Source organism: Protopterus annectens, chromosome 15.part0 (assembly GCF_019279795.1).
Source record: "Protopterus annectens isolate FY-2018-M chromosome 15.part0, PAN1.0, whole genome shotgun sequence".
Lineage (NCBI taxonomy): Eukaryota > Metazoa > Chordata > Ceratodontiformes > Protopteridae > Protopterus > Protopterus annectens.
The window spans coordinates 639,621,979-639,639,876 of record NC_056749.1 but is presented as its reverse complement, the minus strand read 5'-3'; the positions used below and the strand labels follow the sequence as shown (position 1 = coordinate 639,639,876).

At 44.3% G+C, this 17,898-nt stretch overlaps 1 protein-coding gene across 1 annotated transcript in view; it reads left to right on the top strand.

Moving 5' to 3' along the window:
* WDR44 (WD repeat domain 44) overlaps window positions 1–7,219 on the top strand; it is a 1,972,396-nt gene extending 1,965,177 nt beyond the window's left edge. The window contains 1 exon segment of the mRNA XM_044057470.1: window positions 6,134–7,219. Coding sequence (XP_043913405.1) covers window positions 6,134–6,222 — 89 coding nt within the window. The 3' untranslated portion in view covers window positions 6,223–7,219.
* The last annotated feature ends 10,679 nt before the right edge of the window (window positions 7,220–17,898 follow it).

Genomic DNA, 17,898 nt, shown 5'->3' with positions numbered 1-17,898 from the left:
CTAAAGCCATTTTTTCTAAATGCACTGAGTGCGGTCATAAACTGTGAGGGGGACTCTTCTTCCTCTTCTAAAGAGAAGAGGAAGGATAAGGACCGGCATAGGCATAAAAGGCCGGCTGAGTCTCATCCTTCGGCCCCTCCAGCTAAGGTGGCCAGTCCCGCTACGAGGGTCTCTGGTTCTCCTCATTCTCGGCTCCGTTCTCCTTGCTTTTCCCCGGAGCCGGAAGAGGAGTACCGGTCTCCCTCGAGGCGGCCCTCCAGGCCCACCTCGGCGACCTCCTCCAGATCCACCAGAAGCTTGACCGACGCTGATTTGAACCGGATGATGCGTTTTCTTGCAGGCTCAAATGCAGATGGGGGTGCTCCAAGCCCCCCCCCGGGGCAAGCTTGGCCCCTTTCTTTACCCTGATTGCTCCGTCTCTGACCTGTTATCATGTTTCGGAGTAGTCAGATCCATGCCGTTTTGGACCCGGGGATCCGTCGGCGCCGACAGTCTTGGTTACTTCGCCGACTATGCACTCGAGCGTGTCGGATCCTAGCTTTCTGGGCCGAGAGCCGAGCGTCAGATCCGTGGGGGGAACTGTGTCTCCGGCGCCGTTTGTCAGAGCACACTTTCCTCTCGGGTCTGACCACTTCGGCTCCGACGCCAATCCCTGCATCGGTGCCGAGGGTCTGCTCTCGGAGCCAGGGGAGAACAGTTCGCCCTCAGCGTATGATGTAGTGGAGAGGGTGCTGTCGAGGACTTCCAGATCCCCGGTCCGGGCTGCAGATCCATTTGTCACCCCTGCGCATTTGGGCCTGTCCTCCGTCATCTGGCCACAGGGACAGCCTGCATCGGTGCTCCAGTTGGTTCCCTTAGAGGAACAAGACCCCGTGGGTGAGCCCTCCTCTGATAGCCCCACCGAGGAGGTTCCTCACAAACAGAAGTGCAAAAGGAGGCACCTGGACTCCCCTGAGTCCCTTACCGAGGACACAGATTTGGAGGAAGGGGAAGGTTCCCCAAGGTCACCCCCTGAGGATGTCTCCTTTGGAGACATCATGGAAATGCTGCGAATCAGAGGAGGGTGGTCTGCCCAAAAACCTTCCTCGGATGAGTCTGTGTTTCCGGATGCATTCGATGCAGGCCCATCTACTTCTTGGGTGTCCCCCCTGGCTGACCCCTGGTGGACTTAATTACCACCAGGGCTTGGAAGGAGCCGGACACCGTGGAGCCAATTCCCAGAAGGACAGACAAGATACTTAGCCCCCCTTCTGATAGGCTGGCTTGGTTTAAAGGTTCTCCAGTGGATGCCATGGTGGTGGCGGCTGCCACCAAGAAGGAACTAGCGCAGGAGAGTTCCTTGGTCCACCCTCCAGATAAGGAATCTCGGATGTTGGACCGCATTGGAAAGCGGATGTTTGCTTCAGCTACCTTCTCTGTGAGGGTGCTGAACTATATGGCACACGTTATCAGACTCCAGCGAGACTTGATTAAGGAATACGCTGGAGCCCCTTTGGAGTCCATGGCGGCCGAGGATAAACGCACCTTCTCGACTCGCGTGGCCACTCTGAAATCTATTACTAACACAGCTATGCGGCTACTCTCCTATGCCACGGAGGGAGCGGCTAGAGCCAGCGGAGCAGGCATCGCTCTGCGGCGCCATGCCTGGCTCGCCTTTGCGAAACCCTTCAAGGCGTCCTTCGCTAACGCGCCCTTTGACGTTTCTATGCTCTTTGGCAAGACCGTCCGCAACACACTGGTCCAAAGCGAGAAGGACGGGAAGATGCTGTCTGCCGTCGGGATCCGCTTTTCTAATCCCCAACGGTCCTTCTCGAGGAACCAGAGGGGACAAAAGAAGATGTGGTTCCGGAAATCACAGCAGTCCCGTCCCGCTTCGGATCCCTTGTCCTTCAGAGGCAGAGGAGGACAAGGTGGACACCGGTGCAGAGGCAGAGGGAAGCCGAGGGATCTCAGGTCCCGGGAACCTTTCTCGGAGAGGCCCGTGCAACAGCCTTGAGGGCTAACCTGGCTGTCCCTGTCTGGAGGCAGTCGGGGGGGCGTCTGTCGGAGCACCTCCAAGCTTGGGAGTCTATTACTATGGACCGGTGGGTGCTCCGAATTATATCCAGAGGTTATTCCATTCCTTTTCTGAGTCTTCCCCCTCTTATGAAACGCCTCCCCGATGTCCCACCTGATCAAAGGGAGGTGGCAGCTTCGGAAATTTTGAAGCTATTAGAAGAGCCATCCAGCACATCCCCCCCCCCCGGCCAGTCTGGATTGGGAAATTATTCCAGGTTCTTTTTAGTGCCAAAGAAGATGGGGGAACTGAGGCCTATACTAGACCTCTCATCTCTAAACCTGTTCATTCCCAAAGAGAAATTCCTGATGGTCACTGTGCAATCTATTCTCCCCTTCCTACGGGAGAACGATTGGATGTGCTCCATAGACCTCAAGGATGCGTACTACCACATTTTGATGGACAGACGATCCAGGAGGTTCCTCCGCTTTCGGCTGGGAGCCGGTCACTTTCATTACAGGGCTCTTCCGTTTGGCCTCACCTCAGCCCCCAGGGTGTTCACCAAGGTCATGGCAGTGGTCGCAGCCCACCTGAGACTTCAGTGCATTCGTGTCTTTCTGTACCTGGACGACTGGCTCCTCACCACCTCCACCAGGCATCAGCTCTGCTTGGCCAGGGATTATACCCTGGCTCTTACTCAGCAGCTAGGTATTACGGTAAACCTTCAAAAATCTTTCCTTCATCGTGTGCAGGTTCTGGAGTTTATAGGTTCAAGATAGATTAGATACACGTCTTTCCAAAGCCTTTCTAACAACAGACAGGTTGCGCAGTTTGTCTCTTCATGTTTTGGCAGTTCTCCAGTCCCCAGCCCCACCTGCGGAATTAGTCCTGAGAGCTTTGGGCTCCATGGCGGCGGCCATCGGTTTGTCGCCATTTGCGCAGCTGCACATGAGAATCCTTCAATGGACTCTTCAGGTCCAATGGTCACTTTTGCTGCACCCCTTGAACACCCCAATTCCCTTGAGCAGGGTTTGCAAGGACTCCCTTCTCTGGTGGCTACACTCTCAGGAGCTGCGAGAGGGGAGACCGTTCATCATGCCTCAGCCCCAAGCCACGTTGACCACGGACGCTTCTCGCCTCGGGTGGGGGGGCATTCTATGAGCAAAACCGTCCAAGGCACGGGGGCTTCCTCAGAGACCATTCTGCATATCAATGTCCTGGAGATGAGGGCGGTGCTTTTGGCGTTGCAAGCCCTACAAGACCTTCTTCCTCCGAGAACTATTGCAATTCAGTCAGACAACATGGCTGTAGTCTGATACATCAACAAACAGGGAGGAACCAGATCTTATCCCCTTTTCCGAGAGGCCATGAGAGTTTGGGAATGGGCAATCTCCACCAACCGCTTTCTGGTAGCTACACACATTCCGGGCTGGACCAACATCCTAGCGGACAAGCTAAGTTGTTTGATCCTCACACCATACGAGTGGTCTCTAAACCCGTTAGTAGCGAAACAGATCTTCCTCAAATGGGGTCTGCATTGCTGCGATCTTTTTGCTTCTCCGTCAAACAAGAAGTGCAGCGAATATTTCACTCTAATTCCCCTGATAGGGGAGAGCCCCAGATACACTCTGGTTCATGCTTGGCCCCCCAGTCTCCTTTATGCTTATCCCCCGCTTCCGCTCATGACGAAGTTCCTGCAGAAAGCCCATCGGTTGGGGAGCAAGCTAATCCTCATAGCCCCATTCTGGCCTCACAAGATCTGGTTCCCTTACCTGTGGTCTCACAGTGTAGTTCCTCCTTGGATCTTAGATCCCATTCCGGATCTAATTTCTCATCCTGCGGGATTACAACCCCCAAACCTGGGCAACCTCAAGCTCACGACTTGGTTGATCCAGTTCTGCTGATAGCAAGGACTCCCGGTATCTCGTCACCATTGAAAGCCATTCTGGTAGCAGCACACAAACCTTCTACCAGAAAAATCTATGGTAGTAAATGGAAACGTTTTTCCATTTGGGCCAAAGACAGAGGCTTGGACCCTTTTACTGTCCCTATCCTGACGATTCTTGAATTTCTGTCCCATATCTTTCATCAGGGAGCCAGTGCATCTACAGTTAAAGTACAGTTGGCAGCCATCTCTCATTTTCATGTGGGGGATGATGTAGGATCTCTGGCTTCCACCAGGATTTGCAAAACCTTTTTAAAAGGCGCTTTTCTGTTAAAACTGCCAGTTAAGTCTGCGGTCCCACCGTGGGACTTAACACTGGTCCTACAGGCTTTGACGGGCCCTCCTTTCGAACCGGCCGCGTCGGCTCAGTTGAAATATTTATCTTGGAAAACAGCCTTCCTGGTTGCAGTTACTTCGGCCAGGAGAGTGTCTGAGCTTCAAGCCCTCTGTATGAAGCCCCCTTATCTAATATTTCATAAGGACAGAGTTTCTCTCAGGACTAATCCTTCCTTCCTCCCTAAAGTAGCCTCTGAGTCGAATATTAATCAGTCTATTAATCTGCCAGTGTTTTTTCCCAATTTCCAGAACAAAGGGGAATACACACTACACAAATTGGATGTGCATAGACAACTGCATTTTTATTTGCATAGGACAGCGACTAACCGTAAATCTGATCAATTGTTTGTGTCCTTTGCCAAGTCTTCTTTGGGTAAGCCTGTTACCAAAGTGACATTAGCCAACTGGATTTCACAATGCATCATTCAAGCCTGTTTAGCTTCCAACAAACCGGTACCTGTGGGAATCCATGCTCATTCAACCCAATCCATAGCTACCTCTGCAGCGTTCTGGTCTAGAGTCCCTATAGACGACATATGTTCAGCAGCTACTTGGTACTCCTCTCATACATTCATTTCCCATTATAAATTGGATATGATTTCCAGGAGTAGGGCTTCCTTTGGCTCCGCGGTGCTGTGGAATATTTTTCTTTGAGGGCCGCCCAAGGTTTCTAGGTAGCTGGTGACTCTGTCCCACAGGTTGCAGACCAAATGAAGTTAACCACTTCAGATAAAGAAGTTATGTACTCATCATAACGTTCCATCTGAGTGGGTAACTTCATTTGTCTGCAACCAACCCCCCTTCCATTCCCCCTAACCAGTTTCGTGCTTCTTAACCAAGGAGAGGATTGTCCATTTTGTTAGGCAGTAAGTTACTGGCCTCTTTCGAGGGTCTTGTGGAGTATCTATAGGCAAACTCGATCTGAGGATGGGGGGTGTGTAGCAGGGGATTATGGGTAGGGGGAGGAGCTAGGAGCTCGGATCTTTAGCTAGGTAAAGCTGCCGTCTCGGATCCGAGGACGGATCCGATACCCACAGGTTGCAGACAAATGAAGTTACCCACTCAGATGGAACGTTATGGTGAGTACATAACTTCTTTTTTTTTGTATATTTATTAAAAAAATAGAAGTACTGTGGAGAACTTCCCAAGACTATCCTTTACCTGTATTGATTTGAGCAGGTTATTGATAATTACCTGAATACATTTTGAGCTTTAATATATATTTTCATCTTTTAAAAGGGTTACATTACATTAGAGTGGATGATTATGGTTGGCAACCAGGAAACCCTCCAGTCAGTGCTGTCAGTTTGTGTCTACTAAATTTGCATTGCAAAACTAACTGGCATTTTAGGCTTTGCATTACTACTGTATGAGCCAGCTGTAGAAGTCTTAGGATCCTCAAAACAAAATAGTTCCATGCTATAAGACATTATGATGTCAGTTGAGTGTAGAATGTAAGTTGCCTTTTAAGTGGATGATGATGTGTTCAGAAAGCTTTGAGAGAGATTTTTTATATATAAACAAGTCTAAACATGATGAACATCAGTCAGTAAATGCATGAAATTGGTAATTGATGAGGCAGAAGTAGTTTTTTTTTTTTTTACATTTTTTTTATAAAATAGTGAAGGAGACAAAGATGCAAGTGTGTTAATACCACTAGCTTACAGAACAGTAGTAAAACTGCAGAAATATAGTGTTGTAATGTGTGCCTCTGCTCATAATGAATACCAGCCCGGAAGTGTTTACTGCTGCTGATGATTTATTATTATTGTTAAACAGAAAAAAAGAGTCCCAGATAAATTGCTTGTCTTGTTTTATTTTCTGGAGTACTAAAATAATTTTCCTTTCTTTTAAAGGTGCCCTAAAGACTGATCACACAGAAGTGCTTTTATCTGCAGATTTCACTGGTGCAATTAAAGTTTTTATTAACAAGAAGAAGAACTAACTTTGAAGCATTGCTCATGATTGCCAGACCAAGAGAAACTGCTGTTACTTAAATATGTTGTGTTAGGACATTCAGAATGTAATGTAGAAAGCAAGTGTTGCAAGATATTTTTAAAATGAACTTTGGAAAAGTAATGGTGACTGAAGTCTAAAGGAATAAGTTTGTAGAATAGGCCTGAGAAGAAAGCTACATAGACTAATTGAAGTCATATTTTCAATTTGTCTTCTACATCTGTCTTAAGGAAGACAGCTCATGAAAGGATACTGTGGTATTTGCACATTATTGTGCATTTTCTGACTCCATGTTCTATTGCAGACTTGCACAGTGTTTGTGATGTTTGTGAAAATTGTAAAGAAAACTCACTCTAACTTAAATCCAGCTGAATAAGGCCATATTATCTTTGCTTAATGTATACCAAAATTCCATTTACGTAGTTCACTTCAGACAGGTTATTTATGATCAGTATGTTCAAATGTACAAAGATTAACAGCTAGTAAGGCAAAGTACCATTTTCTCTTAAACATGCAAGTTAGGTTTGTGATATACCTGTGAATTTTTAATTTAATTTGGCCACTTTTTCCTTATTTTCATATTCATGTGTTTTTTCTTGTATGTGCACAAATTTTCATAGAAAGTCTCACACACACAAACACACGTGTGTGCGCACATGGAAATAACTGTGAGTTTTTCTAGCATTCCTTGTTCATGGGCACCAGTCTGTATTTTGAGTTCAAACTCTGTACTAAAACTAATGTAATTCTCTCATTTTTGCTTTAATGTAAAAATGACTTGTGTTTACAAATTTGACTTAAGTATTGTTAATTAAGAAATGTTAAAAAATATTGTTACAAAACATTGTTTCTGAAAATTTTTGTACATAATATTCTGTATCCTTATGAAGTAACATTTTGGAGTTTGAAGTGTTACTGAAGGTTCAGATAGATTCCAGTATGCACAGTGCATAAATAAAAGATGTCACAAAAAACTCTGTATGAAATTCAGTTTTCTTCAATTATTCAAATGCTGAAATAAAAATAAAAGCAAATGTAAGTAGATGTTTTGTATTAAGGCAGTTACAGTAAAAGTATATACACATTCAGAAAATAAATTGTACTCCGGGCCCAACCACAGGGTAGGCATGAACCTGTGATTTGATAGACTTTCCATTAATTTGTTTCCTTCCATCTACAAATGGTTGTAGTATGTACATTTTATTTTGCTTCATTATCTTCCTGGAGCAGTGGTTAGGGATTTTTAGTAACCTAATTCAGATAACTCAGTTTTTAATAATCCATAATATGTGAACTTTTCATATGTGGAAAGCATCAAAGCTAGGCATTTTTTAATGGAGAGCATTGTCCCCTAAGCTGAAGTAGGCTGTGTTAGCTAGTGGAGATTATATATTAATATATTGGTAGAGGCAGCCTTAATGATAGTTGAAATAGGCACTTGCCTAAGGTACTTTGTAACCAGGAGGTTGACCATTAGGCCCTTTCCATTTTTCTAGAAAAAAACCTGAGCAAAAGCTACTAGTTTGGAAACTGTAGCAGATACTTGGTAACAAGGTCTTTAAGTTTAATACATGGTTGGTACTTTACTATTGACTTTGCTAGCTTTGGAACACAAACAGCTACATGAATTTCCCAATATGTGGAAACTGTGAATTGATTCACCCCCTGGTAAACTTCATAATCTGGCTTCTGAAATGGTTGCACATTAATTTAGACACAAGTCAGTGCCTGAATGGAAAGACCAGGCCTGAATAGTAAAAGTAGGTTGAAGTATCAAACTGCAGCACAATATTGTGACAGTAGAGTGGTCCTGTGGTAGGAAGATCAGCTGCATTAAAATACAAAGTGAAAAATTTAGATGTGAAGTTGTTCTATCTCGCCTTCATTCTCACTGATGGGTTCAGAGTTGATCCTCTGCTTCGACTCAGCCAGATGCTAAAGCTCGAGGTCTTCAAACAGCTCGTGGGCCTACTCCCTGTCCCATGATGCAGTAGAGCTTCCCTATGATGCAGTAGAGCTTCCCTCAGATTTAGTTTGCCACTGCAATAGATCGGGGGTTCGTTGAACAGCTCTGGTCAGTATTGTGAAAAGATTTTTGAAATTTTTCTCTGTAAAAATTTTCTTTGTGTTAGTTATTAGGTGAGACTTAGGTACTTCATAGGTTCATAGGTTGATACTAGGCTATCTGCCCTAGGGCATTTATAAGCCTAGCCAGAGTGTGTTTGGCTTTCGCCACCCTTTTAGATTAGTTGACTGTGCCTCTGTATAGTAGGTCACAGAAGATAGCCCTTTTGAGGTTAGTTTACTGTGCCTCTGTCTAGTAGGGACACAGAAGAGATATCAGGGGTAAACCTACGATCTCCCATCCACTCGTCAAGATTTCTCTTGAAGAGGTTATTGAGGGAATCTGCCTAACATGGATTGGGATTTTGTTCCAGAGTGAGGGGAGCCTCTGGGATATGAATCTGTCCCTCCAGCATGTCCTATTTATTTCTGTGCTGAGGTTTAAGTCCCTGGAGCGTGTAGCACTAAGGGATTTGGATTTCCTGAGGTGGAGCATGTCCATTAATTCTGGGTTGGACATGGCTTTATACGTCAGGCACAAATCTCCTCTGAGTAGGCGGTAAGCAACAGAGTAGAGCTGGAGTTTCTTTAGCCTAACTGCGTAGGGCATCTGTTCGAGTCCCTTGATCCTCTTAGTGAGGTACTTTTGGGGTCTTTCCAGTTGCTGCAGGTGTCGGATAAGGTACATCCCAAATGGGGCATTGTATTCAATTATGGGCCTGATGAGTGATGAGTAGAGGGGCACAATGACCTCTCTTGATCTAGATGTAAACCCTTTTGTGATAAGGTGGGCTATATAGAAGGTCTTTCTAACCCCTTTGGCAATGTGATTGTCAAAGGAGAGATTGCTATCTACTTGGGTCCCCAAATCCCTAATTACTTCTTCCGTACTTAATGGATTACCACCTATGTGGTAATTTGTGGGCACTTTGTTTTTCCCAAAGGGGATGACTATGCACCTTTTGGCATTTAGCTTTAGGCCATGGCTCTGGCACCAGTTATCCGTCTCTGTGAGACCCTTTTGGAGGATGCTTGTGTCAGTCGGCGAGTCGATTATGGCACCCAGTTTGCAGTCATCTGCGAACATGGTCAGCCATTGTACTCCCATGTTAGCCTGTACCTCAGAGAAATATATACTGAAAAAGAGAGGTCCCAGGACTGAGCCTTGTGGGATGCCACTTGTAACTGATTTAGAGTCTGACATGGCACCTGCAATTCTGACCATGTGGGTTCTATCCCTGAGCCAGTTTGCAACCCATCTTGTGACATAGGGGTTGATATTTAAGCTGGTGAGCTTATTTATGATGCCTGAGTGGGGTATTATGTCGAAGGCTTTTGCGAGATCCAGGTAGGCTGTGTGGACTACCTTCCCTTCATCTATGGCCTTGGTGACTGTTTCAAAGAAGTTGACCAGGTTCAAGAGGCAAGATCTGCCTTTAACAAAGCCGAATTGGGTAGGAGCCAGTGTTTGGAGGTTCCCAATGTCTTTATGAGTTTCATGAAGATACACTCCATAGCTTTGCAGGCCAGGCTAGTCAGGCTTATAGGGCGATAGTTTCCGGGGTCCGTTGTGGCACCACCTTTGTGGAGTGGGACCACTGTTGCTGTACGCCATTCCTTGGGTACATATCCTGTAGTAAGGCTGAGATTGAACAGTGACTTTATATGAGGGTTCAGTTTTTCTTGGAGTTTGTGTAAGACGCAGCCCGGGACACTGTCCGGTCCCATTGATGCTGTGTTTTTTGCTTTGGAGAGGGCAGCTCTCACCTGTGCAGCTGTGATATCAGGGAGGCTACACTCTGTTGGGATATACATTTGCTCTTTTGGGGGGGAGGGGGGGGAGTTTACACTGAACCTGTCTGCCAGGATGTTGGCAATGTCTGTTGGTTCAGTGTATTTTTTGTCATTTTGAACTAACTCAGAGCATATCTGGGAGTTGCCACCCAGGTTCCTGACATAACTAAAGAAGGCCTTGTGATTATCTTTAGCATCTTGTGCAATTATTCTTTCGAAGCTGGCCTTAGATGATTTTATGAGGGATCGTAGTTTCTTGCTAGTACTCATCAGAGATGCCTTCCCTTTTTGGGATTTTGCTCTATCATGTAGTAGCTTCCTCCTTCTGTTGTATAGCTTATTTATGGCTGGGGTCCTCCAGACAGGTCTCCTGCCTTTGGAGGAATGAGTCTTGGTTCTATTTGGGATAGCACGATCCATGCATTCCTGTAGGTGTCCATAGAAAGCGTTTGTAAAGGATTCTGCGGTTTGGGCCATATTTTCCACTGGTCTGGGGGCTTTGAAGGATTCCACCTCGGTTTTGAGAAGTGTGAAGTTTGCTTTTGAGAAGTTCTTCACCATGGTGTCCTTGGCTGGAGGTGGGGATGGGATATGGATGTCCAGTGAGATTAATTTATGGTCAGATCTTACCAATGAGGGGTATACCTCTGATATGGAACATAGAGTCCCCATGTTGGTGATGATCAGGTCCAATATGTTTTCCCCTCTTGTGGGAGTGGTGACCAGTTGTTCCATAGCATTTGAGTTTATAAATTCTAGGAACCGTTGGGCGAGGGTGTTGGGGCTTGAGTAGTGCTCCCAGTCTATGTTTGGGTAGTTGAAGTCACCCAATATAATGGTGTTTGGAGAGACCTTCATATTCTCCAGTGTTCTCAGGAAAGCCGAGTGGGGTTCCTGAGTTTGGGAGGGTGGTCTGTAGCAGGCTACAAACTGAAAGGCAGTTTTGCCCACTGTTAGTTGCACATGGATGGTCTCCGATGCTTCATGCAGTGCCACTAACCTGGAGGTGTGGGTATCTTTGATGAATATGGATACTCCCCCTCCGTTTGTGGTTCGGTCTGCATTTTGGGGCTGAAAAGCATGGTATGAGGTATAACCTGGTAGTGCTGGGGTGCTCTCGGGAGCCTTGAAACCAGGTTTCTGTTACTGCACAGATATCGATATTCTCCATACTGAGGAGAGCCTCGAGTGCGTGCATCTTGAGGTTTAGACTTCTGGCGTTGAGCAGCACTACCCTTAGTTTCTTTTTCTTTGTGTTGTCTATGGTGGTGGGTTTGTCTTTTGAGCCTTGCCTAAAAAAGGTACTATGGGGATGGCAAGAGCCTTAGCCAGTATTCGAAAGCCCAGGGGTGACAGGTGCAAGCCGTCCCTAGCGAAGCAATGTGGCTTGTCGAACATGTCATCCCAGGCTGACAGACACTGGATCCCCTTTGAATGACACCAATACTTTAACCAAATTGTTAAAATTGATCATTTTGTCTTTATACTGTGGCATCATTCTTGGTGAGGGTAAGATGCTACTCAAAGTCAGGGTCATACCGGCCTGGGCTACATGATCAGAGAGCTTCTCTGTCTCTCTTCATGTAGACCAGGGAGGTACGTCTCAGGTCATTCACACCAGCATGGACAATGACTGAGTCATATTTGTAATTGCTTTGTAGTGACCTGAGTGCTTGTGTTATGTGGCGGATCCTGGCACCTGACAAGCAGCTTACAGTGACCTTCTCCTTGTTCAGCCTGGTGAGTGGGACATCAGGTGTGTCTGACAATAGAGTCACCTGTTACAAGTGTATTAGGTGTGTTGTTTAGCCTTAAGGGCTGTGACTGTGTGGCAAACTGACTTTGTGAACTATGTGATACGTGGCTTTTGTTGTGGGGTAGCGGTTGCTTGGATATCTGCTTTGGAGGTCTCTGCTGCTTGGGCAGATTTTTATTTAGAGCCTCCGAGTATGTTTTTGTGTGTTTATGTGTTTGGTTTTCTGTTGCGATAGGTCTGTGTGAGACTGAATTTGTGGTGTGTGTGGTTACCTTCTCCTCCTGACTGGCTGAGCCAGTATTGGGTTGAGAGAGCTCTCAGCCTCCAGTTTAGCTATTTAGTTGCATCTGTCACATATATTTGAGCTTGTTGGGAGGAGGAGGAGAGGGTGGTCTGTGTACATAAGGCAGTTGTAACATTGCCTCAAGATTCCCAGATTCACCAGCTGGACTGGAGAGTAAACCCGAAACTGGCTTTTGGTCATGCCAGAATAGTATAAGGAACTACTTTATGACTGATCAGAAAGGACCAATAGGGAGTCAAGTACTTAAAGGGAGTATAAGAGGGTGTAGTGCTTTAGTTTAGTAGTGCTTACTTATAAGATTACTTATACAAGCAACTGCAGGGCTTTAGAATGAAAATAGAGTGCTTACTTTGAGATTTAGAGCAGTTCTAAGGGAAAAGTGAAGAGCAGACTCTGTGGAGCCGGGAATAGTTTAAACCCATTTAAGCGGCGCTGCCCGATGCTGTGCTATGCGCAAAATCGTGCAAAATGACACAAATGCGGGCTCTAAAGCAAGGAAACTGAAAGAGATAGGAATTGACCCAGAGCGGCCAATAAGCTACTAGTTTCAGGGCTGAGACCACGCCTCCAGGGACAGATAGGTTGCTCAAAGCTCCCCACTTTCATTGGTGAACAGAGAAGCTTCCTTCTATCCAAGTAAGGATATGGGCAACACAGGAAACTATACCACAGTCCGGAATTCAGCAAAACCTGAAATCTGGACTAATCTAGTTCAGCAAAGGCAGGAAAAGAGAATATTTTTTTTTTGTTTTGTTTTGTTTTTTTCAAGAAACAGCAGAAAAACACACAGAAAACACTGTAAATGCTATAAACAGGCTAGTACACTTTAGTGTGTAGCCTACAACAGTTATACAATACAAAAACAACTTAAATTGATATAAAACAAGTGCAAAAACTGTAAAAAGCAGAAGGCAAATGCAATTTAAACTTTTTGAAGCACAGATCAGTTAGAAATTCACTTTTTAGGCAGGAAAAGGCAGTCAGAGCAAAAAAACAGAGAAAAAATACTTAAATCTGGAAAAGTCTCTCTTGGGTCTCTCTTGCCTGTATCACTCTGCAGGACACCACAAGGAGCTGTACGGAGTTGTATACTGGCACAAATGTGGGTTTTAAAGCAGGGAAACTGAAAGAGATAGGAATTGATCCAGAGCGGCCAATAAGCTACTAGTTTCATGGCTAAGACCACTCCTCCAGGGACAGATAGGCTGTTCAAAGCTCCCCACTCTCACTGGTGAACAGAGAAGCTTCCTCCTATCCAAGTAAGGATATGGACAACACAGGAAACTGAAATTTGGACTAATCTAGTTCAGCAAAGGTGGGAAAAGAGAATAATTTTTTTGTTTTGTTTTTTTCAAGAAACAGCAGAAAAAAACACAGAAAACACTGTAAATGCTATAAACAGGCTAGCGCACTTTAGTGTGTAGCCTACAACAGTTATACAGTACAAAAACAACTTAAATTGATATAAAACAAGTGCAAAAACTGTAAAAAGCAGAAGGCAAATGCAATTTAAACTTTTTGAAGCACAGATCAGTTAGAAGTTTGCTTTTTAGGCAGGAAAAGGCAGTCCGAGCAAAAAAAAAACAGAGAAAAAATACTTAAATCTGGAAAAGTCTCTCTTGGGACTCTCTGTTGCCTGTATCACTCTGCAGGATACCACGAGGAGCTGTGCAGAGTTGTATACAATAACAAACTTTTTAAATCACAGATTCGCTAAAAAAAAAAACTGGCGCCTGTGCAGAGTTGTATACAATAACAAACTTTTTAAATCACAGATTCGCTAAAAAAAAAACTGGCGCTTTAGGCGGAATTAGTTAAGACAGCAAGAAAAGCAGAAAAGTGATAATCACTCCAAAGTCACTCTTTTGTCTCTCTGCTGCTGTAGACTCTGCAGAACACCTGGAAGACACTTGCTGAGCAGAATACAAGTGTAAAAACTGTGCAAATGAGGTTTTTATAGCAGGGAAGTGAAAGAGATAGAAATCAGCCCAAAATGGCCAACAAACTACTAACTTCTGGGCTGAAACCACTCCTCCATGGACAGACAGGCTGCACAAAGCTCCCTTCTCACAGGTGGACAGAGAAACTTCCTTCTATCCAAGTAAGGTAATGGCAACACAGAAACTTGTAACACAGCCCTGGATTCAGCAATAATCTGAAAACTGGACTATACTAGTTCAGAAAGGTGGGAAACAAGTATATAATTTTTTTTTTCAGAAAATAGAGCAGATACAATCAAAATTAGTCCAAAAAGGCCAACAAACCAGTAACTTCTGGGCTGAAACCACTCCTCCAGGGACAGCCTGCTCAAAGCACCCCTCTCTCACAGGTGAACAGAGAAACTTCCTTCTATCCAAGTAAGGTATGGCAACACAGAAACTTGTAACACAACCCTGGATTCAGCAATAGCATGAAAACTGGACTATACTAATTCAGAAAGGCGAGAAACAAGTGTGTGTGTGTGGGTTTTGGATAGGATTTGTTTTGTTTATTGGTATGATGTGGTGTGTGTATGCGTATCGTGGTTGTTTGTGCACTCTATCTTCTTGGAAGGGTGTGATGACTTGACTGCGATCTTTTGTTCGTCGCTTTCGTGTTTCGCTCTTTTTAGATCTGCCGATATACTAAGGTAGATATATATATATATATATATATATATATATATATATATATTTATTATATATATATTTTTTTCCAGAAAATAGTGCAGATACAATCAAAACAACACTTTACCCAATTAACCAGTTAAAAAGCTTAAAACTGAGCCCTGTTCCAGCAGTCTTCAATCAGACAAGTTCTAACTGCACAGTCCTGCCACTAGGGTACAGAGAAACCTTCTCCAAAAACGACGGCCTGGGTCAGTGCACAATTCATACAAACAAAGCTAGATCCAGCCGGCCTGAATGTAGTCTGTGCTACAGCAAATAAGGCGTACCGATTTCAGAAAGTAACAGTTCAAGTAAGCATGTGCAATAAGCCTTTAACCAGAAATTCCCAGCTCAGAAGGGCAGAATCTAGCCTCTCCTCCCACAAGAGTGCAGACCACAAACCTTCTTAATGTAAAATAACTGGCCTGAAACCCAAGTCCTTAACCTAGAACTAATACACTTTTAGAATAACAGACACTGAGCCTTCAATCAGCAGTTCCCAACTTGGATGTACGCTACCTGTCCTGCCACAACAGTGCAGACCACAAATCTTCTTAATGTAAAACAACTGGTTTGAAGCCCAAGTGCTTAAACCAAGGGCCTTAGAATAACAGTTACAATTTTATCAGGCTACTAGCAAGCAGTAATAAAGGCAGCAGAATACATTTAATTGAGTACTTTTAAAAGAGGCAAAAGCAAAATAAGGTAATAAAGTAGGAAGAAACACAAATACAGTAAGGCAGATGAAGTGCACATTTTTTTTTTTTTTTTTTTGAGATGGAGGAAACAGAGCAGATTAAGATACTATAGGGGAATGCCCTTCCCAAGTGCTCTCTCTGTACACCACAGAGGAGAATGGGACTGGTAAGAGTATCCAAAATCAAAATATGATCTCACTGTACTCAGTTGAGTGAGCGAATGAGATGGGTCCAGGAGGAGTGTGCAAAAAGAGATTTACAGCAGGGGTGGGCAATTCCAAAGCCACCAAGATTAACACCACAACAAGAAACAGGGGGGGGGGGGACTAACTGCAGAGATTCAGAGACACAATATTTACTGAATCCAAGACGCACAATATTTACTCACTCAAATCTTAAATAAGTGCAGAAAATATACTTAAATCAGCTTGTGTCCAGTTGATATATGCAGACAAGTCTCAGTAGCCAGCAACTTGATTTAAAATGATTACTAGAAATGTAACCAACACAGATTTTATTGCTAGCAGAAACCCCCAAGCTAATTAACACTAACAAAGGAATTTCAAGCAGTCTAGCAACTTTCAGTGAGCTCAGATGGCTAACTGCAGAGATTCAGACACAATATTTACTGAATCCAAGACACACAATATTTAGTCACTCAAATCTTAAATAAGTGCAGAAAATATGCTTAAATCAGCTTGATTCCAGTTGATATATGCAGACAAGTCTCAGTAGCCAGCAACTCGATTTAAAATTGAAACGTGTTATTCTTAATAGCTATATTTAGTTTCAAGTGATTTTTTCTTTATTTTATAGGCTGTTTATTTCTAGGCCTATTTATATATCCTTGAAACTAGTTAATTAAAAACTTTAACTAGTAAGCCTGTTTTTTTATTAGGGCAGTAGTAGTTCTATTTATACTGTTAGTTTAACTTGTATATTATTCAACCCTGTGTTTTTGTTAGGGTTGTATAATTGTACTTGAAAAGGCATTGTGTGTTTTCTATAGTTACTGTTCTCATAGTTTTGAGTTAGACCCTGTTTTATTGGGGCTATTTTTTTTGCTGCTGTAACTATAGACTGTGTGCTGTGGTATTATACATTTATATTTGATTGTTAGAGCTCTAAAAGTTTCTTCTTTGGGGCTATTACTTCTGAGTGCTTTACCATGTCTGAAAATGTTAAATCTGGCTTCAAGAAATGTCCGAAATGTGGACAAAAGATGTCTCACAGATGGGCACACAAACTGTGTTTATTGTTTAGGTGAGCTTTACCTTCAAGAAAACTGTGCCACCTGCCACTCTTTTAGTTCTCGCGTTATTCATGAACGCAAGAGTAAACTAATGGCAAGAGGTCTCTTAAAATCTTCCTTTCAAGAAGCCTTGGAAAAGGACTAACCCACTAAGTCTTCAAAAACCTTACCTTCCAGTTCATCGTCGGAACCGAAAAAGGGCTCATTGACTTCTAAATCTAGCAAGACTGCCACCTCAGCTCCTAAGCCTACAGAACCGAAGGTTATTGTTGTCAATCAGAGCCGGTCCCCAGCTTTGGAGCCGGTATCTCCCACTTTGAAATCTCCAATTTTGCAGTCAGAGACCTCATCTATTGCTTCCCAGTCCTCAAGACCATCAGATAATGATGTGGATTGAGTGGTGCAGAGACTTTTGCAGTCACAGGCACTAGCAAACATTCTGTTGGGTTTGACCCTTAGGGCTTCAGAACTGACTCAGACCCAATCCATTTCTTGAGTTCCTCCTCCGATTCGACCCGAAGTTTCGGAGCTGGAGTATTCAGAACCAGTGATTGTGGAACCGCTGGAGCCGACACCCCTGGGACTTTCGATTCCTACTACTCTGACCTCTTCAGTACCTACCTTAGAGTCTAGGAGCCAATACTTGCTGGTCGGGTCTGGAGAGGATATTCATACCAATCTTGTGAGGTCGGCACCTACCTCAGGCTTGAAGCCCACGGCTTTGGCGCTGCAGAGACTGCCTGTTTCTATGGATCCAGGTGCCTCTTCGGATAGGAGCCGTGGGGCTTTCAATGCTAATGAGGAGAGTGTTGTCCCCTCAGGCACCCACGACATTGGTACCAGCAATCTTCTCCCCTCAAGTTCCTGTGTCTGCCTCTGCTTCACTGATCCCTCAAACGTGTAGAGACTCTGAGTCTCAGGTCCCGCATCAGGTGAGCCCTGATCTTCCAGGACCTACCCAGAAGCTCCCACTGAGGAGGTTCCTAGGAAGAGAATTTGCAAGAGGAAGATTCTGGATTCCCCACAGGAATCCATCACATCAGATACTGACTTAGATGAGTCAGAAGGGTCTCCACGGTCCCCCTCTGTAGATATTTCTTTTGGTGATATTTTAGAAATACTAAAACAGAGGGGTGTCTAGAATCCTGT